The sequence below is a fragment of the Borostomias antarcticus genome, assembly GCF_949987555.1.
Source record: "Borostomias antarcticus genome assembly, chromosome: 9".
Classification (NCBI taxonomy): Eukaryota; Metazoa; Chordata; class Actinopteri; order Stomiiformes; family Stomiidae; genus Borostomias; species Borostomias antarcticus.
Genome location: NC_140242.1, coordinates 24,676,234 through 24,699,845, shown reverse-complemented (window position 1 = coordinate 24,699,845; position 23,612 = coordinate 24,676,234). Strand labels below are relative to the sequence as shown.

The 23,612-nt window shown below is 44.3% G+C and overlaps 2 protein-coding genes across 8 annotated transcripts in view; both read left to right on the top strand.

Annotated features, from left to right (window-relative positions):
• The window catches only part of ubr3 (ubiquitin protein ligase E3 component n-recognin 3), a 43,476-nt gene extending 39,097 nt beyond the window's left edge, over positions 1–4,379 (top strand). For both annotated transcript variants that reach the window (XM_084443454.1, XM_084443453.1), the window contains exons 36-39: positions 96–278; positions 1,337–1,546; positions 1,773–1,912; positions 2,177–4,379. In XM_084443454.1, the coding sequence (XP_084299580.1) occupies positions 96–278; positions 1,337–1,546; positions 1,773–1,912; positions 2,177–2,294 (651 nt within the window). In that variant the 3' untranslated portion in view covers positions 2,295–4,379. The remainder of the gene's footprint in view (positions 1–95; positions 279–1,336; positions 1,547–1,772; positions 1,913–2,176) is intronic.
• Positions 4,380–5,233: 854 nt separating this feature from the next.
• Positions 5,234–23,612, top strand: part of myo3b (myosin IIIB) — a 74,326-nt gene continuing 55,947 nt past the window's right edge. For 4 of the 6 annotated variants that reach the window (XM_084443102.1, XM_084443100.1, XM_084443101.1 and 1 more), the window contains exons 1-7: positions 9,125–9,260; positions 12,231–12,414; positions 13,710–13,844; positions 14,621–14,725; positions 15,191–15,290; positions 15,988–16,064; positions 16,808–16,953. In XM_084443102.1, the coding sequence (XP_084299228.1) occupies positions 9,187–9,260; positions 12,231–12,414; positions 13,710–13,844; positions 14,621–14,725; positions 15,191–15,290; positions 15,988–16,064; positions 16,808–16,953 (821 nt within the window). In that variant the 5' untranslated portion in view covers positions 9,125–9,186. Of the gene's footprint in view, positions 5,369–5,757; positions 5,916–6,198; positions 6,233–9,124; positions 9,261–12,230; positions 12,415–13,709; positions 13,845–14,620; positions 14,726–15,190; positions 15,291–15,987; positions 16,065–16,807; positions 16,954–23,612 lie in introns of those variants that run through there. The other 2 variants (XM_084443103.1, XM_084443104.1) reach the window with 2 other exon arrangements.

The following is a 23,612-nucleotide window of genomic DNA, read 5'->3' as shown; positions in this document are numbered from 1 at the left end:
CAAGGGTGATGTAACTAAAATCCAGCAAATCACAGGGATGAGACGAAACAAAATGGCGACGTAACTCACCGTTGCATCTCGCTTCTCTTGCTCAGATGGTGGAGGAGTTCTCGTCCCTGGCCGTCTGTCTGGGGCTCCTGGCCCCGCCCCTTCAGCCCCCATCCAACCTCATGAACAGTGCCTCGTGTCTGGAGTGGGCGGTCGGCGCCTTCGACCTGGTCACCCAGTGGTGCTCGGAGGTCATGGAGCTCTCTGAGACTCCGGCGGAGCAGTCGCTGGTGAGCTCCCTTACCCCGCCCTCACGCCGGCTGTGATGGGACATCTCAAGAGCGCCCGGCCTCGGCCCTGTCTTTACTCCTCTACAAATGACCAGGGCCTGTACTGTGTATTGACAATGTCTTGAAACATGTTTTAGCCTTGGTAGGAAAAGGGCATCGTTTCAGCCGTCGCTGGTTATAACCCCACGCTGGGAGAGTGATTGCGGGATGCGTCGAGTGTCACACAACGCCGCTTTGTCATTCAGCACTGACCTCTGACGCATCCATCACTAGGTGATACCTCCCAGGGCTCTGGACAACCGTTTGGATGCTTTCTTCTCAAATGCTTTCTTCTGTTGATGGTTATTTATTACGATGCTGCAGGGCTGAAGGACAGGAGAAAGCACACTACAGCGTCAGAGAACCAGATGTTGATTTATTCAACCGGAGGTTAAAAAACAAGTAGCTACAGAAAGTAGCATGATTTCAGTCATTATTTCTAGTCAAGAGATGATGCACAATTGGTGGTGCCGCAGTTAATCTATGTACCATCTTTTGTCAATTTTCTGTCAGAGAAGGTGCTTTGTGTAGAAAGACTCAAGATTCAAGGTCTGTTTATTGCCACGTATATGGTTCACACATTCCAGGAATTTGACTATGGGGTAAGGGTAAAAATGTCCCCTCTGTCGCCAGAGTGGTCACCGTGATGAGTCCCAAGCCTCCTGATGCAAGAGTGGATTGAAAGGAGGCCTCATGGGTAAATGAACAAATCCTCATTGAAGGGGATGTGTCTCTTTTCTAAACGGATTGACAGTTGAAATGAAGGAGAGTTCGTCTACAGTACTATGGACTGTGTGCAGTACTGAGGTCAGTGACTACTGCCAGGCTAGTGAGGTGTTAGGTGAAGTTCTAACTACCAATGTCTGCGAGGTCTCTACCACATAGCTCATGCTTCTGTTACAGGGTCCTCAGTCGGGAAAGCTGTTTTTGTTTACATTACCTCCTGCAGTTGTGCTCCGTAATAAGAAGACATAGTACTGTAATTACTGACTGGTGTCTCTGTTGTCCTCTCCGCCCAGACGCTGTTGTTTGAGGTTCCCCAGTGGACCTCGCCCCGCCTGCTGCAGCTCCCTGACAACTACAACATCATATTCCAGTACTACCACAGGAAGGCTTGCACCGCCTGCAAGACCGTGCCCAAGGACCCGGCGCTCTGCCTGGTCTGTGGCGCCTTTGTCTGCCTCAAAGGCCTGTGCTGTAAGCAGCAGGGCATCTGTGAATGTGTTTTGGTGAGTAGTGCTGTAAGCAGCAGGGCATCTGTGAATGTGTTTTGGTGAGTAGTGCTCCTCCACCTGATGAACACCAGCTGGGTAGTCAAGAAGAGGTGTACGGGTGGTCACTACTGCCTCGTTTTAATCATTGTGTATTGATAGTTATTCTTGATGATGATAAATGAAATATTTGCTAAGCTATCTAACCATGATGATGAAGATGTCTACTCTTTATCTTTTCCAGCACTCCCAACTCTGTGGTGCAGCAACAGGCATCTTCCTCCTGATCAACGCCTCCGTCATCATCATCATCCGCGGTCATCGCTTCTGCCTGTGGGGATCTGTTTACCTGGACGCCCACGGCGAGGAGGATCGTGACCTACGGTAAGAACACATCAAAACATTAATAATAGTAATCATATTAATAATTCATTTTATTTGTAAAGCACTTTACATTTGGAATAAATCTCAAAATGCTGCAGAGAAAAAAAAAAAAAAAAAGGGTTCAAACCAAGATATGTCGTTTCATGTCCACTGTCCAAATGTCGTAATTTGTCCGTCTTTAACGTTTTCAGTATTATGTAATATCGTCAGGCCGGCCGTTCACATGTTCAAAGATGAAAGGAAGATTTTTGTTCTTTTCTCCAGCCGGGGCAAGCCCCTGTTTCTCTGTGAGGAGAGGTATCGAGTACTGGAGCAACAGTGGGTCTCCCACACCTTTGACCACATCAACAAACGCTGGGGGCCTCACTACAACGGACTGTAAAGTCACCCAGAGCCCACAAATGGCCACCGCAGCTCCCGGTGTGGAAAAGAATCTGTGGTTTAATGTGTCTGCCTCTGTGAAACTTTGGGGAATTTTTATCATGCGCTATAAACAAACATGCGGTGAGGGTGTTTGCTGCGACAGCAGTGGCTTATGTGACGTTTGGTGTACAATCATGCCTACAGACTAACAAGTGTGTGTGTTTTATTTAAGTGATTTAACGTGTGGTTTTCAACAGGGAGAAAAATAATTTGATGAGCTGGATAAGTGAAAGCACAACTTTGCCCAGGAATAGATTAGAAATGGCTTCTGAAGCCTGAAATATGTGTTTTGCGCAAAACATTTAAAGATTGGTTCCCTTGGTACTGTAACAGTAGCGATGATCATTTGTCACAATGAACAGTATGAGTTGATGCATATCCCTCATCTGAACGACTTTTATTGCTGGTATGGGTTTAAACCTCCTGATGAGTGTAGCGATGTTATTGCAAATGTGTACTCTTGAGTGTTAGCTGGGACATAATGGTGAGCAGGACAAGTCACCCATCAACAGAGTTTATTGCAAACAAACGAAGGCTCTTTTTTAGGTTCCAACGTTGCAATTCATCCTCAGGAAATTTTTTTTTTTGCTGTAGTTTAAAATAAAGTTTTTAATATTTAAATAAATGCTGCTCATTGTTCAATTAAGTAATTTTACCTTTATAAAGATTATTTGTTTTCTTTTTCTAAGAAATGATGAAGGCTTTGAGTTTACTGTAGTTGGCTGGGAAGAGTTTGTTGACTCAAGCTCACTGCAAGGTTGAGGGAGACATGCGGTCATCTCTGTTGTCATCTTGCAGGCCTGCCTTCAACTAAGCCTCCTTGGTTCTCAGAGAAACATCAAACACCCATTCACCGGTCTGGCTCCAGTAGAGGCAACACAGACAGGTGTTGAGTGGAGCACAGCTGTTTACTTCAGTTTCCACATTTTACCCTAGGCTTCATATCAGTATATAACATTTCCCATACTTTTTTTTTCTGGAAGGTTGAATAGCCTTATATAGATCTATACTGAATACTGCAAAGGAATGGGAAAAGCTTAATCCTTTTGTGCTGGCTAGGAATTTTGCAGTTTGGGGATTTGTGGTGTTACTTGGGCAGTAGGCTAATGCTCCAACTTCATTTGATTTTCACACCTTTTCAGTTGGCCCTTTCTGTAAAGACGGCATACACTAAATGATATGGGCATATTTTGAAAGACCCTATCTTTTGGATTGGAAAAAAAAGATTCTGTAATCCAAAGGATACCATTTGGTCTCTGTTAATGTGTTCTCCTGTGCGTGAAATACTCCATAAGGTGGAGTTTTGAGAAGTGTCACAAAATCTATTAGTATCTCAATAATTGTAGCTCATTTACTCTTTTTCCATTACTGTCAGCTACCTTCAGTTATATGTTTTTGGCCAAAAGTTAAAACGGATAGTGACATATACAGAAGACTATCACATATAAGTTACTCCAAGTTATAATCATTGCTCATTCATGGACCCATTCCAACCTCATTCATGTTGGAATAGTTCATAAGAGTATCAGACTTAAGTACCCATCATACTTTGCCTGTTTTTTAGTCAGCCTTTTTGAGTTAAGTGTCTTAAATGCTTAGTTTGAAATACCATTTGCCCTCCAAAAGAGTATACACTTATCCAGTTGTGCCTGCAAGATTAATGTTTCTTTTGATAGTGGAAAAAAAACAATGGAATCCCTGGTTGATTTTTTCAGCTGATAGTATGTTTTGAATTGCTGGTCACATCGTGCTCGAAGGAGGAATCTTTTAGTGAGAGAAACACTTGGAAGTATTTCCTCTTGAATTCACGCATGCTGCTTACCTGTTTACTCTGGAGTTTCCCCAAATCGGCTTGTTTTGCAGGCCCCACTTTGTACATTACCGCAACAGATTAGCCACTGAGTGCTGGGTGTATATTCTAACTGAAAGCTGTGTGTTCTCCTGTATGAATGACAATAAGAAAAGAATACAGTACATTACTGTAGGTGCTGACTCAAACTTTCTGAGTTGGATCAGGAAGTGTGACTTAGACATTTAATGCAAAATGTAACATATGTGAATAAAATATAAACACACTGATATGTTTTTTGTTCACTTTTTTGTGCCTCTGTCAGTGTCATTGTCAGGACCCTGGAGGGGGTGGGGGTGGGAGGTTAATTTATTTGTTAACTCTGGTGTTCCTCCATTCAGAACATTTAATGATCATGTAGTCAGCGACAAACTCATCCTTTGCTTCATCTACCCACCCTGGCCATTATGCTATTATGATTTCTTCCAATGGGAGTTAAAATTGAGGTAATCTCCATGGAGACCCCTTGATAGACCAAATGTGCATTCTGCTCTTACATCCAGCCTAGGTTGAGTAGGCCATTACATCACTAGACTATAATAACGGCAGGAAGTGCAGCTGGGACAAGAGGAAACAAGCAATAAGGTGTTAAAAAGTTCCACAATTCCCTACACTTTTAAGATTTGGCCTGAAGTTTCAGCAGAGCTTTCTCTAACCGTACACTCATAAAGGTGAATATGAATTATTCAAGTATGACCTTAAACAATCAAGAAGACCAATGGGTTGCGCCCCCCCCCCAAATGAGCTAATTTGCAATTATGCACCAATTAACCAAAGTCAATTCCTAGTAGGCCTATGTATAAAAGCTACCATGGCAAATGAAACTGATTCTGATTGAGACAAGCATTGCAAGCATTTCTAGTCCCTGTTTGACGAGATACTCTGTTCAAAATCGTTGCAATAGTCGCAATAGATTTCAGTGCAGCCCCTTAAAACTAGGCCAGGCAATGGGTTTGCTCACTGGGGTGAAAGTGGGTTGAAGCTTCACAAACAATGAGACTCTGACCAGGGGCCGCCGCCTACAACGCCTGTTTCATGAAGTCGTGTCTATTAGAAGAAATTGTGATAGCAACAGTTAGGCTACCGAGTTTCAACTCCGGTTCAGGCTAGGCTTGACCTATCGAGATGGAGGTGTTATCACAGGATCGGCCTTCAGGAGCACTGAGATTAATTATCGGCAACAGGTAGGCTAGGCTAACGGTATCAATTTTACACTTTTGCAAGCCCCTATGAAACTAATAAGGCTATCTAATAGCACGGCAGATTCAACTTCCATAATATATGCAGCTTATCACTGTTGTAGCCTATTACACCGCCTATATTACGGTCACAGTCACAGTCATCCATGATTGGATGGAATAATAGCCTAGATGAAGCTGCTAGACTGCAGTATATTAAATGGCTAGATTGTGAACTTTATAGTGTACCTCCATGGTCTAGATGCGTAGGCCTACCTAACTTGAATGAGGATTTGATTAGCCTATAGTGATCAAATACGGTGCAAGCTTGAACAAGAAATCCTTATTGCCAAAATAAACATTCTATTCTATTCTTTTCTTTTCTTCTATGATAGGATATAATTCACCAGTAACACTTTTGGGCTGTCCTGTCGTCGCGCAGTAACGTATAGCTTGGTTTCCTGCATGCGCAGGTATCAAGTTTCCGTTAATAATTAAATCCTTCTCCGGTAAAGAAACGGAGAAAATCAGTTCGGATATGTCGCTATGGAAGGTAAGATTTACATAATCTGTAGGCTATGTATTGAATGATGTGAGTGTGACAGTTGGGGCCTATAGTAAACGCTTACCGTTGAAAGGTGAGGTTTAGGGATACTCAAGTGTTCTTTTAGGAGGAGGGGCGAGGAGAGTCAGCAACTAGCCTGATGCTCAGGCAATGTAGCCTGTTGTTGAGCTAGTCTCTGACTCAGATAGGCCTACCTAGTTGCAGACAGTAGCTATGTAAAGTCGTTCAAGTGTTATGTTTATGCTTTAATTCTGTTTTTGTTCCATTACAGGTATCGCTTATGGAAATACAGCGGCAGCAACCGGGTATGCACCTCACTAAATTGCAGGCCGGCCTACATGTGCCTTCGTGAGATTCCTTGGAAATTCATTTTCGTGTTGGAATTGAAAGTCCATTTTATATTAGTTAAGAATCTCTTTTACACGAAAGGACTATATAACCAAATGAAGTTGGAGAGTAGGCTGTTGTACTGTTGTCCCCTCAGCTTGTATATTCTGCATACCAGATCACCTGCCTAGGCTACAGTTGCCACAGCACACCCATGCTCCTGTGTTCAGGTCCTCGCCTGACATGCATGACCAGGCAGCTTAGAATGGGGGTCTAGAATGCAGTGCTAATCAACACTGAGACCATAGGATTCTGCATGAGGCCTTTGCATGAGACTGAGATGACAGAGTGAGTTGAATAGCATTGTTGAGATGACAGAGTGAAGGGAATAGCATTGCTGGATGTGGGACAGTGTGCGAGAGTAGCTGTTTTTTTTATGGCTGATGATTGAGTGTGCTGTTTTTATTCAATGCTCAGGGGGCTTGAAAACACAGAGGGAAATCCCCCCAAGCCAAGCGAGTTTTTCCACCTCCATGGCAGGATATGGTGAGAGATGTGATCGGATACCGTGAATTCTACACTCAGTAGCATTCAACTGTACATGTTGCACCGCTGTACTGTACATAATGGTATCAGGACCAACCTTTTGTTAATGACCAGTAATGTTCTGGATGTTCCCCCTATACCCTTTAAAGGACTGGACATTGTGACGGTCCGGTAACGTTCTGGGAACGTTACAAGGTTCCTTTACACCATCAGGGGGCATTCTCAGAACGTGCAATTTCTAGCTGGGATGAGGTTGTGCAATGCGTACCATTCAGATGTGTTAGCTGCACAGTACACTCAAGCTTATTCTTCCCTTTTCTTCCCAGTGCGTGGCGTTTTGATCTCTGCTCAATAGTAGGGTCAGTTAGGGTGAGACCAAGGACATGATGATAAATCAATCAATCAAAGCTTTATTTGTATAGCGCATTTCATATCCAGAGGCAACACAATGCGCTTTACAGAGAACAATGATACTTCTGGTTTGACTGGTTCAGGTCTACAGTGAAGCCATCAGGTCATATCCCCTTAATGGGGATTATAGTTGCAGGGGAACTGATTATTTTTGCCACAGAGTTCCATTTGGGCTTACCAGTTAGGGTGGGATAGCAAGTGTGTATGTGAGAGTCAGACAGTGGCACAAAATTAGAGTAAACCACGTATACCTTTGACCCCTGGTTCCAGTGTCAAACACAATCTACCTTTTGCAGTAGGTCACATGATCAGAAACTGATGTCCTCACAGACACAAACCACCTTATTGGCTGTGTATATGGAGATGTATGATGATTTGCAGAATGATGGAAATAACCATTCGAAGGATTCCAAGTCTGTCATACAGTATTTTGGTTCTGGCCAGCGCTTCAGGTTTCATCAGTCAGGTCTCTCAATGCATATACAGTTGCATTTCTATGTGCCTGCCATTACATTTCATTATAGTCAGTTAGCAGACACTTTTATCCAAAGCGACTCACAATAATTGCATTTAACGTACAGTATGTAGTCAGTGTACTACTACTTGTCATAACTCACTACTCATCAAGTGCATCTCCTTTCTAAACACGTGACTTAAGTGCATAATCTAGTGCTAAAGCCAAAGTGCCAGAGTAGTAGAACACTACAAAATCTACCTAATGCCTATACCTGATCACATTTTGCTAGTATCTTACACAGCAGGGAGAACACAGCGATGTGTCTGTATGACAGTGTGATGACAGCTACTCAGTATGGTAGACAATGAGTAACCTGAGACTTGACATCAGGCACCACTGGTGTCCAGTTCCTAGTAAGAGCCCCCACTCTCTCTCTCTCTCTCTCTCTCTCTCTCTCTCTCTCTCCCTCTCTCCCTCTCTCCCCCTCCCTCTCTCCCTCTCTCTCACCCTCCCTCTCACCCTCCCTCTCTCTCTCTCCCTCTCTTTCTCTCTCTCCCCCTCTCTTCCTTTCTCTCTCTCACCCTCTCTCTCTCTCCCTCCATCTCTCCCTTTCTCTCTCTCACCCTCTCTCTCTCTCTCTCTCTCTCGGCCTCCCAGTCACCGATGCTGTAGCTCCCATTTTAGCAAATAGCTGTCAAAAACTATTCCTTTCATTCCTGATGTATGAAGTGATAGAGGCAGGTAGATATAATCTATCAGTGTTATGGGACAGTACTGCATAGTCTCAGTCTCAGGGAAGATTGACAGGATTTCTGAATTAGGACTGCCAGGGAAGCAGACTATATTTCCTTTTGATGTCTTTTTTGAATACTTTGAACTGAATGTCTAATCTGATCTATTCTACTGAGTACAGGGTATCTGCCTGAAAATGAAAATGGTCATATGAGACAGTGGCGATCTGCTGTGCTCTGTACGATCATCTTTCACCTCAAGGTTCCCCTGGGCTTTCATGTACATGGCAACAATGAGTGCTGGGGCTTGTTAGCCTTGTGAAATGATGTCTTGTTTTTGCAACCGTGACTATTCAGGTTTTAGTAGCCTACATTGCAACACAACGGTCAACACAATGGTATCATACTGTTACAGAAAGATGTGGGATTCTGCATATTTTCCCAGTTTCTTAGTGCAATCAAAGTGCATTTTGAACCTGCATTGATGCCCAACACTAACATGCCCGTGGCTGTCTGTAGCACGGTCAGAAGCTGTTAGAATCCAGAGAGGAGGTTCTAGCATGCAGCGAGGTGGGGGTTATTTACAGAGAGGAGACCTGCCGGGGTCACATGACCCTGCCACTATCCAGGACTTCCTGGTTACCTGCACGCAACCCGAGAGGCTTCATATCTCCCACCATTATGATTGGATAGATCTGGCACCTGAATATTTAAAACTAGATCACATTGCAGATTACTACTGAATTAATTATTAATCACTGCTGATTAGCATGATTTAGCCGGGGGCATGTTAGTGGGCAGGAGAGACACAGAGACTTGCTTATCTGCAGAACGTGACACAAAATCTACAGCCAGAAACAGGTATGCATGATTCTTGGTTTTATGATCTGATCTTTTAGATGCTGAATATGCAGATAACCGCCTGTGATGTTAGACAGTTATGTGTACAGTATGGCTTGCTAACTAAGTAATATGACAATGCTGTAATATGACAACTTTTGAGTTGGTTTTTGTTATATTTTTGACTACTGTATGTGAAGAGGATAATTAGAGAGAGGTATAGATATGGTGCCTGGCAGTAACTTTTGGATTTATTTTATGTGTTTTAGTTGTAACTTTTGAATTAGTTTAACCATTTCTCGTGCTTTTAATAACCATGCCATGCTTTGTAAGCTACTTTGAGCAATTAGCTATTTTAGACAATGCTAATGTACACCTGAGGCTTGAGCTGGGTTGGTAGGTAGGGATTGGTAGCAAGAGAAAGTTGATATTGCTGAATGGGTGTCGGATGCTGCCAGCCACTGTGCTGATCCACAGCTGCTCCCCAGTAACACAAGACCTCTTACAAAGCTTGGCAAGTATGTGTCTGGACAACAAGGCTCTGACAGCGCGTTCAATGCACTTTGTTGACCCGGAGTTACAGTACACTGAAACTGCATTACTGTACATTACATTACATTAGTCATTTAGCAGACGCTTTTATCCAAAGAGACTTACAGTAATTGCATTTAACGTAGGTAGTCAGTGTACTACTACTCACCAGAACTCACAAGTGCATCTCCTTTCTAAACAAGTGACTAAGAGCATAATCTAGTGCTGAAGGCAAAGTGAAAGAGGTTGAAGAGGTGAGTTTTAAAATAATAGTATTAAAGAAGCTTTTTGATCATGTATGTGTAACCCAGTTGAACTGGTTAAACTCACTCCTTAGTATGAATATACTGCCCACTCACACCATCGAATAGCTAGTTTTTCAGTGGCGTAGCTGGTATTTATGAGAGGTGGTCATGTGCGTTGGCAAGTCAGAGGACCCGAGATCGAACCCCGCGAGGGTGGTGGTGATGCTGACGAGCAACGCAGTGACACCTGCTATGCATACACAAGGTGTGTGTGATTGAATGTGTTGGAATGAGACGGAAGGAATTGATCGGTGATAGCTGAGCTGGTCTCTTTGTGGAGGAAAATGATGAGGCGTCCTCCCCTGATGTTACACACACGTGCACACTTCTCTAGGAGGCTCGTGCGTCCCTACGTTTGTGTTCATTGAAGAAGGACAGTAAAGGAGTCATCAGTTTTGCGCTGCATGCTTAATAAGTCTCCTTCGTTCCGTTGTGTATCCATCCAGGGTGTCACGCCATTACTCAATCTGGACGGCAGTTCATACATCTATCCAAGCCGGTGCAATGACAGAGAGCCCCCATAGTTGAAACATAGTTAACATTTTTCATATCAACCTGAGCTCCAAAATAAACACACACCCCCTTCCCTCAGGGTCACACAAGGGCTTTGGTGCGTGACACATTTATGACAAACTGAATGGTTGTGAAAATACACACACACACATCCATCACTCTTGGACAGCGAGATGCCTTCAAGTATGGTATGTAAATATGATTTCTTAATCCATCATGTTACTTTACTCACTGAGCTGTAGCCTTCAGTATGCTCTGACACCTCTTTGCTTCACTGATCCATGGAAGACATATGACATGACTTGATAGACCTCAGAGTGATTTATGTCAGGGGTGATACAAGGAACTAATTCTGATGGTGATGTCATCAGTTGCAGTGTGTTAATGTAGAGTCTGTAGGCTACTCGCGTGGAATCATGACACTGAAGTCAGATCAGAAATTAAACTCCTAATAGGATCTGCTTCGGAAAGCCCTTGCGGGGGAGGTTTTGGTTCAGTGGTCCGTTTGTCACGTTAATCCCAGGTAAATCCAATAGATGCTGAAGAGATTGAGTTCTTAGTGGACTGTCGATCGTGCCAAGAGGCTGCACCACTTGTTAGTTGTCCTCACTGGGAAGCAGACTTCCATTTTGCTGCTGTTATGCTGTGATGGTTACGCTCCTCAGTCATTAGTGCCGTCTGTGGCTTCATGAGTCAGAAGAACATAACATTTTCAGTGTAAGTACTGTAGTGTTCAGTCTCTTGGTTTGTGTTCTTCCAGTGTGTTAAACCTGTTAAGTGGCTCCCTTGGCAAATATAGATGCCCTTGAGCTTAGTCGTTTGGCCTGTGAGACGGGATGTTGTGTACAGGTAGCGTGTACAGTACTGTACATCACTATTATGTGTCCTTCCGTCCTTAGTGATATCTGAGGGCTGAGGATGTGGTGTGTGGTGATGTGCTAGTGACACCGCGGTAAAAGCTGTTGGCAGTACTTGTGGCATTACTGTAAGTTGTATCGAAACATTGCCTGTTTTCAAGAGAGCTTTCCCTCACGTTTCATTTGGTTTGCTCTCAGATTAACAACAAAGATTGGGCTATTTTGAACAATGACAGACAACCCCCTCGTGGGCCGCAGCCTAGGGAAGGTATCACTTGAATACTCATGTTTTCTGACTGTGTTAGACTGTGAAGGTGCAGCGTTATGAGGGAAAGCTGTCGTTTGGTCATGCTGTTCTGGATCGTCCCTTCTGTCGGGAACAAACAGTTCTCAACTCTTCCCAACTAGGGCTGTGCAATAAAATCCATGCAGCAATACATTGCAATATTTTTTCACATGATACTGTATCGATTTTATGTGGTACAGTATTGATATATTAAAAAATAAATATGTATACATATATTACTACACAATTTTTGCACAAGTAAAATATACAGAACCAGACAAGGAATAAATATAGATATATAAAATGAAGGATATAAATCAGTCATAGATATGTAATTCATGTTTTGAATAGATTTAAAATGTCCTTACTATCGTATAGTATCGCAATGTATCGTGATGCAATCGTATCGTGACCCATGTATTGTATTGTGAGGTCCTTGCCGTTACCCAGGCCTATTCCCAGCTGATGTACTCATCCTGGCATGCTGACCTCTCTGTAGGAGGTCACTGTACGGACTGTACCCTTACAAGTCCAGCATGATCGGTCTGGAGAACCTGGCGGATCCGTCTGGAGACTGGGACATCGTGGAGACCATCGGGAAAGGAACTTATGGGAAAGTCTACCGAGTGATCAGCAGGAAGGACGGTAGCCAGGCTGCAGTGAAGGTCCTCGACCCCGTCAATGTAAGTCGCTAGAACCTCATGCCCAGGGCAGAAAATGAACACCTGCCACTGGCCAAATGCAGGTAAAATTTTCTATTTGGTGACTAGATTTCGGAAGGCTATCTGAAAAAAAAAAAAACTTGGCTGGTAGATTTTTTCATCTACAGTCTCCTTGGCAGGTGACTCACCGTGAGCCAAAAAGTTAATTTTCACCCCTGCTCATGCCTTTTGCTGTAGCAGACCTACTGTAGCAGTGGCATTTCTCCTTCCTAGCAGTAATGACATCTCAGACCTGTGATAGAAGGTCAAAAACAAACGAACGAGTGAAGGAAATCATTTTTGTTTTTCTTTACTGTGGTGTGGCTTGTCTCAGTAATCCAGTCATACAAGCAGAGTAAGTTGCCTGACTCTCCCCTGTCCCCCCTCCTCTCCTGGGTTCTTTCCACAGCGCGTGTTCACTGCTACCTTACATTTCCCACCTGGCCCTTTTTATCTGTTTTCAATCTATTTCCAGTCCATCATCCTCTCCTGTTTTTCACGCTTGTCCTCAGCAGTCACTGTACCTCCCTTCCTCCTTAGTTATCTGTCAGAGACGTGCAGCTAGCTGACAGAGCTCTCCCCCCCCCTCTCTCTGCCCCCTCTCCTCTCTCTCTTCCCCCTCTCCTCTCTCTCTCTTTCTGCCCCCTCTCCAATCTCTCTCTCTCCCCCCCTCTCCTCTCTCTCTCTGTTTCTGCCCCCCCCCTCTCTCTCTCTCCCCCCCCCCCCCGCCCCCCTGTTTGTTCTGCTGGTGGTGGGTCATCCTGCTGAGGCTCCATGTTGTGTTAGTGAGTCCCAGGCTGAGTGTCAGAGCTGCTCCCTGCCTGCCTGCCTGCCTGCCTGCTGCAGCTCCCCGCCCAGTGAAGATGTAGCGGCCTCCTCCCTCATCGCTCTCCTTGATTAGACTGCTGACACTATCACCCAGACATCCAGGAAGAGGAATTCTGCCTCTCTTGACTGTTTCTCTGATCTTCCCCTGAGATTTAAACTGATAGAGAAGAGAAGCTTCCTGAGGTAGTTTAGAGCCAGAGCCAGTCCTCTCCCCCCTGTGTTTAAATCACCACCCTGATCAAAGGCTCTGTGCTCTAGTTTATATTCATGTCATATATTATGTCAAAGTTCATTGTTTAGAAATACAGACAGCTTTTTGTTTTGTTGCTGAAACGGTATGCTTATAGCCACAGTCTCCTAAAGACTGCTGTGCAGCTCCATGTACAGGACTTGTGTTGAAGGGTAGCGTTGCACAGTGATGTATGGTGAATGTGTTGTCTTTATCACAGGATGTGGATGAGGAGATTGAGGCCGAGTACAACATCCTGCGCTCGCTGTGCAACCACCCCAACGTGGTCAAGTTCTACGGCATGTTCTACAAGTCCGACCACCTCTCGGGCGGACAGCTCTGGTTGGTCCTGGAGGTGAGCTCGCGCGGGGGGGGGGTCTAGTTTTGTAGCTACTGTAGCAACTGGAATGAGGAACTGATTAGTGCTGATAAGATTGTAAGGACAAGCAATAACAATAATTCCAATGTACCTATACTGGTTATGGCAAATAAACTTTCTATTCTATTCTCTGTTCTAGCAGACAGCTTTGTGTATAACCGGTCAGTTAAAGCTTTAAAAGACATGGTCAAACATGATAACACATTGCACATACAGGCCAGTAGTTAATCATTTAAGGGTTTGTTTACAGTACACGATGTGCAGTTGTCACTGAAGGCAGTATAACTCAGGCGTGTGTGTACTCAGCCTGAATGGAAACGCCAGCCATGCCTTATCTCCTGTATCCCATATCCTCCCAGCGCACGTCCCCTGCTCATAGGATCAGACTCTGCATCGGTACTCTGACACAGTATGAAAACACTTGGCTAGAGCCCATCTCTGATGCTACAGCTTGCTTGTCTGTTATAGTCGGAAGTACTTGCTTCACAAAACAACCGATTTACTGTACACGACTACCCCCATTCCCGAATTTAGATTATCTCTAAAGTCACCTGCCTTCAGGAATCTTAATCCCATCACAGAAACATGAGCCACCTGAGAGCTCTTCACTAGGAAGCGGGGACTGTGGTTGTGTGTGGGGTGGATGTCTCTGGCCATGAATCATAATCCACACTGGTGAGTAATGGAGAAGCCACTGTTGTTTCTCTCTCTCTCTCTCTCCCCCCATCTCTCTCTCTCTCTCTCTCTCCCAGCTGTGCAACGGGGGTTCCGTCACTGATCTCATCAAGGGCTTGATGATGCGAGGCCAGCGACTTCAGGAGCCCGTTATCGCCTACATCTTATACGGCGCCCTCTTGGTAAGACAACGGCCCACACTGCTAAGCTGCTCATGGCAGGAAGGGGGTGGCATCCACACACAGTGGGCAGGGGATCCATCCGGACAGGGACAGGGACAGGGACAGGGACAGGGACAGGGACAGGGACAGGGACAGGGACAGGGACAGGGACTGTGTGTGTGTGTGTGTGTGTGTGTGTGTGTGTGTGTGTGTGTGTGTGTGTGTGTGTGTGTGTGTGTGTGTGTGTGTGTGTGTGTGTGTGTGTGTGTGTGTGTGTGTGTGTGTGTGTGTGTGTGTGTGTGTGTGTGTGTGTGTGTGTGTGTGGCAGGGGGTGATAGTCCCATCTTTTCAGGCAGCAGGGAGCGCTCTTTGATATTCATGGCAGTGGGCAGATTTATTTGAGGCACATTCATTCTGATCCAGGTGGTTCTGGTAACACAGGGTTAATAAGCAGACTGCATGTGCTTTGTTCCTGTGATGTGGCAGGGTCTGCAGCATCTACACAACAACAGGATTATCCACCGTGACGTCAAAGGAAACAACATCCTCCTGACAACCAAGGGAGGAGTCAAACTCGTTGACTTTGGTAACAGCCTTTGTTTCGCTGTCGAGGGGCAATCTGGCCAGTTGATGGCCCTCAGAAGGAGATAAATACGGCGTAAGGGAGGTCTGCGGAAGTGTTCATTGGTTCCGTCACTTCCCTATGGATCTCCGTTTAACAGATGACTCATCTTTTGTTGTTGACGGTTAATCCATTCTGAATTCGCCCACAGAAAAGCCTGTGAGGTTATTAAAGAGTATTTTATAAACACAAGCAAAATGGAAAAATCATTTCATATAGGCATCCTTGGTTTCTGACCCTATAGAACATCTTTGTATTTCATGGACCATAGCCTCAACCTAAGGCTATTATCCCTAATTTAAATTGCATTATTTGGTCCTTTGCATATAAAAAGAAAACTGTTCTGGTAAATGGCTTCAAGTCAGCCCCGGGCATGTTTATGTCCTGTTTGTAATGAAGTGGACTCCTGCTGATAAAAATCTGTCCCACTTAATTTGAGATTATTATTGCCAATAGTTATTGAGATATGGCAGGCTGCCACACCAAATGACATGCCAGGTTTTTTTTTATTGATTGATTACCATATTCACACAGGCTTATTACTGGGTATTATACAATTATGAATATGTAGTTGTCATTTACTGCAGTGTGATATACAATTTTAATTTTTTGTCAAGTCTGGATGCAGTGATTTATGTTAATTAGCCTAAACTCTATTCAGGTGTGTCTGCTCAGCTGACAAGTGCACGTTTGCGAAGAAATACGTCCGTTGGCACTCCCTTCTGGATGGCTCCCGAGGTCAGCCTTTTTCAGCTGTCTGTTTACAATGTCCCAGTAAAGCCCCGTACTACCAGCCCCGTGGTATGTTAATACAGAGACTCCTCAGCGAGGTAATGTTCAACGCCATGGCTGTTGGGTTATATTAGCATCAGTAGACGTGTTTTATGAGCTGTGGAGAGACAGACTGGTGTGTGATTCTGTGGAGATGCTGTTGAGTCTGTGCCATCCCCCCGCCCCACACGCCTCGCTCCAGAGGTCGCCTCAAGGTTAATAGCTGGGAGTCTGTGCTGCGCCCCCCCCCCCCCCACACACACACATCCCACGGTTGGGCAGAAATGAGGCATGCTGACGGGGGTGGCAGCAGTGGTCCTCTGGGAAGATTAGAATAAAGTCAGCTGTAAATTCTGTTCTCAGTAATGGTTATTGATGGGCAGAGAAACTTTGCTGACCCCCTATCATTGCTCAAACAGTTATGATGTCTGTAACTCAAAAGGCCTGTTCAGATATTGTATGTCCCTCTTTGATAGAGCTCTAGCAAAGGAAACATGTATTTTTGAGTTAGTCCAATGCTTATATGTCCAATGCTTATTCTGTTTCAGCCTCACCGCAACCTGTTAGAGTTTAAGTACAGTTACAGTAGATTACCAACACCACACCAAGCAGCTCACTCCACTAGCAGCCCCCGTCCTCTAATGCCCCCCAACCTGCCAGATAGGGGGCTACCTACTTGTCTAATGCTCGTGTTCTCTGTGTGCTGCCAGGTCATCGCCTGTGAGCAGCAGTATGACTACTCCTATGACGCCCGCTGTGACGTCTGGTCGCTGGGCATCACGGCCATCGAGCTGGCCGACGGAGACCCCCCACTGGCAGAGATGCATCCCATCAAAGCCCTCTTCAAGATCCCACGGTGAGACACCAGAGGGCGCTCTCGGCACGCATCTGACAGGAGCCGCCCCTCACAGGCATTACACACTCGTAATTGCTCCTAATTTTAGACTTGACAGTCTGAATTGTAGTGTGGATCACTGCGGATCTTTCCCTATCTCTGATGGTCTGTGGAGAATGACTGACTCTACCAATCGCTATGGTGGCAAAATGATCTTTAATGTAATTACGCAGATATTTTAAAATGGGAGATAATAAATATAATAAATAATAAATATAAATTGTGAAACAAAAAAACAAAAACATTTTAATGACCCATTTCTCTATTCATAAGCCTCGACTACAAATCCTATTGAAATTTGCAAATTCATCAAATGTTACAATCATCTACATACATCATTAAGCCTGGCCTTCCACTCAAGGCTATTATTTAATCTGCAAATCTCCACTGTGGCAGACACAATCTCTGATTGATGATTATTTGAACGCTTTGATGGTACAAGTGGCTGACCTTTGGCTATCAGCACAATCATGCAATTATCTCACAGTTAGGTGAGTATTTGCCCCCCCCCTGATTGCAATTTGCATTGGTGATTAGCTCCATTCACATTGAGATGAGGCTGTCACCAGCCAGCCGTCACAATGTTATCTCCTCCCCGGCAAAGCCAGCAGAGGAATATGCGTCTAGTGCAAATTATGGGTGCTACCGCAGCAGTTTATCACGACAAAATTCAAAGGTAAACAGGTCTCAGCTGTTACAGGACCAGGCTGTCCTGGTCAAAGCAGGTCCTCCCAAACTGCAGAGCCAGTGATAACATACTGCTCTGTTTGGAGGCTGGAGAGACTTGACATTCATTCATTCTGAAAGGACTGAGCATTCTCATGAGCTTGGCATCTGGGAAGGCACATTCTGAGGTAGTGGGGGGGGGGGGGGGGAGACCTGGTTTGATAAGACGATGTAAACCATGGCTCAGACATGGAATAATTCATTCGGTTGCAGAGTAGTTTTCCTATAAGGCTTGTGTTGTATTGCAAGTGTAAGCTGTTATAGCAAGTGTCCTTAGATGACATTTAGCAGGTTCATATGCAGGCCTCTACAACATCACACGTCTCGTCCTCATTTTCCACCCTTCTCTGAGACCGTATTGACATGGGGAGCGTTCGGAATTCTAAAAGAATTAGAAACGTGCTACAAACTAGCGTTACAGAGGCAGGAGTGTCTCTCTCTAATCAAAGTAGATATTTGGCCCAGGTCCATAAATCGTGTGATTGGGACCTTTGGCTGGGCGGGCCCTGGATAAATCACAGAGTGAGAGGCACTGAACCGTGAAATGATTCTGTTAACATGTCATCTACAGTATCTGAAATATATTTTCCCCATCAATGTAGCAAGGCAGTCAAAATCACCTGGGCAGGCACGTCCGACTCTGGGCTGTCGTACTGTCATACATTCTGTCCCTAACAGAGGACGTGCGCTGCAACGTGAGAGGATGTTGACGCACCGGTGGTGATGATGCGCACCGATGAGCACGAAGACGGCTGTGACGCTGTAACGCTTTCACGATCGCAGGGCCAGATGGTTGTGGTGTTTTCCTCTGCTCTGGCGCCTCTGTCAGTAGAGCGCGCCTGGCTTAGAAGGGCTGTCCTGATGAGGTCTTGTCCTTGGGATGTCTCATGGAGCTGTTATTAGCATGTACATGTTTTATCAAATCCTCAGTGGCACTGAAACACTGCCACCGCATCTTGGCTTTCTTGGGACCCTGCACACGTTGTGGTTTTCAATCTCCACAGAGAGGTGCTCATCTTTCAACATTTCTCTTCCCAGTGAGTTCCAATTGCAAGGGTGACGGCGTGGTTCTACTTTATGTATAATTTTATCTCCGACTGCACCCGTATTTTGCTGTGTTGTTGTCTATAATGTGAGTCCAGGGTCCAGATCTGCCTGTCCGCGCTGGCCTATTGCCTGTCTCCGCAGTGGCAGGCAGCAGATGGGGAGGCCTTAGGCGACCAGAGCAGCCCCGCCAGGAATGACGTCCTCTGGGGCCTAGTGTCTCTGGGCCTGGAGCTCAGGCCTAGCGCAGCCCCGCGTGTTAGCGCCGTACAGAGCCATACACGGACTCTGGGAACCAGCACAGATGGCGCACCCCCTTTCACTCACACCAGTGTGAGATGGCGAGAGGGGTTCAGGTCCCTGTTGGCGATGAGTTCCTCCAGTCAATCTACAGCTTATTTACGGGCTCTGACACTGCTGCTAGTGTTTTACTGCTATGGATATTTTTTATATTCTTATTTGTGACACTTTTTTTTAAACATTTAATTGCGTCTACTACGAAGTTGTTGCTTGCCATGTCCTAAGAATTTAATTGTTCAGAATGACCTTGTGTTATACTGTGCATTTGATAAGTAAAACACTTTGATTTTGACTACCTGCTGCTGGGACTAAGCCAGCGATGGCATCTGCACAAAAACTGTATGCCTTGATATTGTCAATACTGTACAAGCGCTGTTCCTATTACAGTACCTGATCCGATTGTTTAGTACCAGTGCAGTCAAGTGTCTTTACAGCTTCAGCAGGATAGATGGGGATGATATGGGCCATGTTATGACCAGAGGCTTCTCTGTGTTCTCTTCCTGCTGTGTGACATGCATGTGGGGGCCGTGTTACCAAGGGAGGTGGGTAGTGGAGCATGTGGAAGGTTAAAACTGTAATACATTTAACTGCAGAATTAATTAGGGAAACTTGAGATGATGCTGCACTGATATCCAGTATGTAGGAAGGTTAATTGCTTGTGCCAGTGCTATATCTGCCATACCCTTAAAAGTCCCTGTGTAAAGTCATGAGGACGTGTTGGTAAAAAGGCTGTGAAGGTTACAGATACAGTAATTGGCGGATAAGTCCAAGGCTGTGTTTATTCACCCAGATCTGTGGATATTAGCCAGATCTATAACTGTCTAACTGGGCTTGTATCTGTCTTGTGTGTAAAATATGGCAGCCCAGGATAATGAAATAATGGGGCTCATGGGTGATGTTCTGGTTCAGCAGCCAAGCACTGAGGGGGTTGGGCCGTTTTCTTTCAGCAATATTTTTCACCCTTTTGATCACACATTCAGAATTCCTAAAGCAATTACCTATCTTTCCATCTATCCATCTATCCATCTATCTATCTATCCATCCATCCATCCATCCATCCATCCATCCATCCATCCATCCATCCATCCATCCATCCATCCATCCATCCATCCATCCATCCATCCATCCATCCATCCATCCATCCATCCATCCATCCATCCATCCATCCATCCATCCATCCAATCTATCTATCCTCCTTATCCTATCTAGTCTATCTATCTACATTAACTTGTGGCACAGATGGGACGTGAATTTTACAGACTGAATTTGGTGCTCAAGACAAATTGAGGTTCATACTGTTTCTTTTATGAACCACAATAGTGGCCCTTTTGAATTCTGATAAATTGCAACGTTAGCTTCTGGCATAGATGCCTGTGTGAAGATCTTAGATTTTTGTGAAGATCTTAAGATCTTAGATCTCTGAGCAATTACAGGACCTTTTTGTGAGTGGTACAATACTATTGACTACATGTCAGCCACCCCATCCATCATCATAGATTGTCTCCAAGAAGAATGTGAGGTCTTGCACTCTGCGTGATCCATGTTTGTATTTCTCTCTGTGTATACACAGACCATCCAGAGTTGTTCTTCAAGTGGGTAGTCTTGATTTAGAGTTGAACCACAACTAAAGAACTAGATGCTGTTTTGATCCCTATTGTTATTTATCTACATTGTTGTGGTAATTGCTGTTATGATTCACATCTGGCTGTTGAGGGAAAATGAAGCAACCCATATAACAGTCAGCTGACAAGTTTTACTTCCTCATTATTATTCTTGTCCTTTTTACAGCTACTTCCTGAGAAGAGAATTTGTAGTACTGATCTAACTATTCATTTTCCTCACGCTTTATTCAATATCCTGTAGCTCTTGCGGCTGCATAATGCATTGGATGTAGCAGCAGTTTGGACCCCTGGCTGGAGATAGACAGGCTGTGCGACATTCCAAGCAGGGACAGTGAGAAGTGTTTAGAGAAGCATCCCTCTTCTATGCCGCCTTTCCCCCCCGCGCTCGCTGTGCCCTAGGGAGGGGGGGGGGGGGGGGGCTGGGGAGCGTGGAGACAGCAGGGATGAATGCAGCAGTGGTTCTGCATGTTCACTCGTGTGTGCTGAGCAGCAGTGTTGCTGCTGTCTGGTGATGGATGAGCTGGGTTTCGAGCAGGGGGTCCATCCTCACAGAATAAGTCTTTATTTTGTCCTCCCAGCGGGCTTCTCCTTTAGCCTTTAAGAGGCCAGCGCAGCGCGGAGCCTGTGTTTTCACTCTGCTGCCCTCAGAGAGATTCACACTTCAACTCCACTTTTGCTTTCTACTAGTTTGATAAGGCAGTGATAGAGTATCTGTTATATATTTTGATACTATATAAATATACCCTATACATTTCTTTGGACATTGCCTGTCAATAATGATATGAATTACAGTGTGTGTCATATTTTGATGTCTTTTATGAGAATTGGTCACACGTATGATGAGCTTTGCATACAAAGTAGCGTATAGAAACGGGACATGAGTATTTTTTGTCTCTCTTCATGGCTTAGCAGCAAGACTCAGGGCTTCAGAAGTGGTGCTGCTGACAGCGCCCCTGATATTACCTCTATCCACTTTTGACGAACATGTGACAGTACCAGGGGGAGCCTGGTCCTAGATTTAAATAAGCCAATTGTGTTTACAATATGAGTTAGTGCTTTCACAAATACCGGAAGAAAAAAAAAAAGATGCTTGAATTTGCTAAGCACAATGAGGGGACTTGACAGTGTTATCAGTAGTGGGCTGCTGTATTGACTTTGTAATGTATAAGCAGTGCGGTACAACATCAAGGCAAGAGCATGGCTTCAGGCTCATATTATATTTTGCACTGAAGCAGTCAGTTACTTGGCTTTGATCTGCACTTCAGAAAGGACTGCCTGTCTGAATTTTTATCAAAGAGGGGGGTGACTCAGTGCTGTAGAGAATGTCATGTTTCTTATAAGAAAATAAAGATTTTTAATAGTTTTTCATTTATGTGAGGCATACCGCTGTGCTCTTGATGTTTTGTGATTATCAAAATTAAGAACAATTTGTCCTTGATAGTTGTTCTCCAATAATGTAATTTTGGTTCAGAGTAGCTGTTTTCCAGTTAAGTACAGTAATTAGTTAATTGTCCCCTGCTCAATGAAATGGGAGGGGTATTAAAACAGCTGTTTGTTTGATTGTTCATTTGTACCAGCTGTACCAGAGCCCACCACTGGGGGTGCGAGCCACAGTTCATTTTTCCCATTGCCAATACATATTGCTTTGTACGCAAATAACTATACTTTGTGTCTCGGTACAGGTATAGTCCATTCTACCCAAGGGCCCTTCTGCTTTCTAAATCCACAGAATTTTGAGGAGCTTCCTTGGTGTCTGATTGTACAATTTCCCCCCAGGGATCAATAACATACTACTACTGTACTACTACTACTACTACTACTACTACTGATACTACTACTACTACTACTACTACCACTACTACTACTACTACTACTACTACTACCACTACTGCTACTACTGCTACTACTACTACTACTACTACTACTACTACTGATACTACTACTACTACTACTACTACTACTACTGCTGCTACTACTACTACTACTACTACTACTACTACTACTACTACTACTACTGACACTACTGACACTACTACTACCACTACTACTACTACTACTACTATTACTACTACTACTACTGACACTACTACTACTACTACTACTACTACTACTACTACTACTACCACTACTACTACTGACACTACTACTACTACTACTACTACTGATACTACTACTACTACTAGTACTACTACTACTACTACTACTACCACTACTACTACTACTACTACTACTACTACTACTACTACTACTACTATTACTAATACTACTACCACTACTACTACTACTACTACTACTACTATTACTAATACTACTACTACTACTACTACTTCTACTACTACCACTACTACTACTACTACTACTACTACTACTACTACCACCACCACTACTACTACTACTACTACTACTACTACACCACTACTACTACTACTACTACTACCACAACTACTACTACTACTACACCACTACTGCTACTTCTAAAATACATTGTTCTACATGTTAGGATTCTCTGTGTAGAGGCTAGGTGCATTGTGGGTACAGTTATAATGGTCATAGTCGTTGTATTTCATAGGATGGATTAGATGGTTCTTGTTTAGGTAGTTTGATAATGTTGGATAGATTACAGTATACTAGTGATAATGTATGGATAGGTGATGTACAGTACCTGTATGTATGGATGAGTGATGTACAGTACCTGTATGTGTCCAACCGGCATGGTTTTGTCTGAGCATAGCTGATGTATCTGCGAGTGTATGAATCTATAGAGTGCCTAAGCGGAAGCAGGAAGAGCCGTCCCATGGGACCTTAATTCGGAAAAAATATGTACAGTAGTCAATGGCAATAAACAAATAATTTCTTGATCCCGTTTGAATTGTGCCATGACCATCAAATATGATGTTTGTCAATTTAAAACATTTTTCAAGTCAAGAA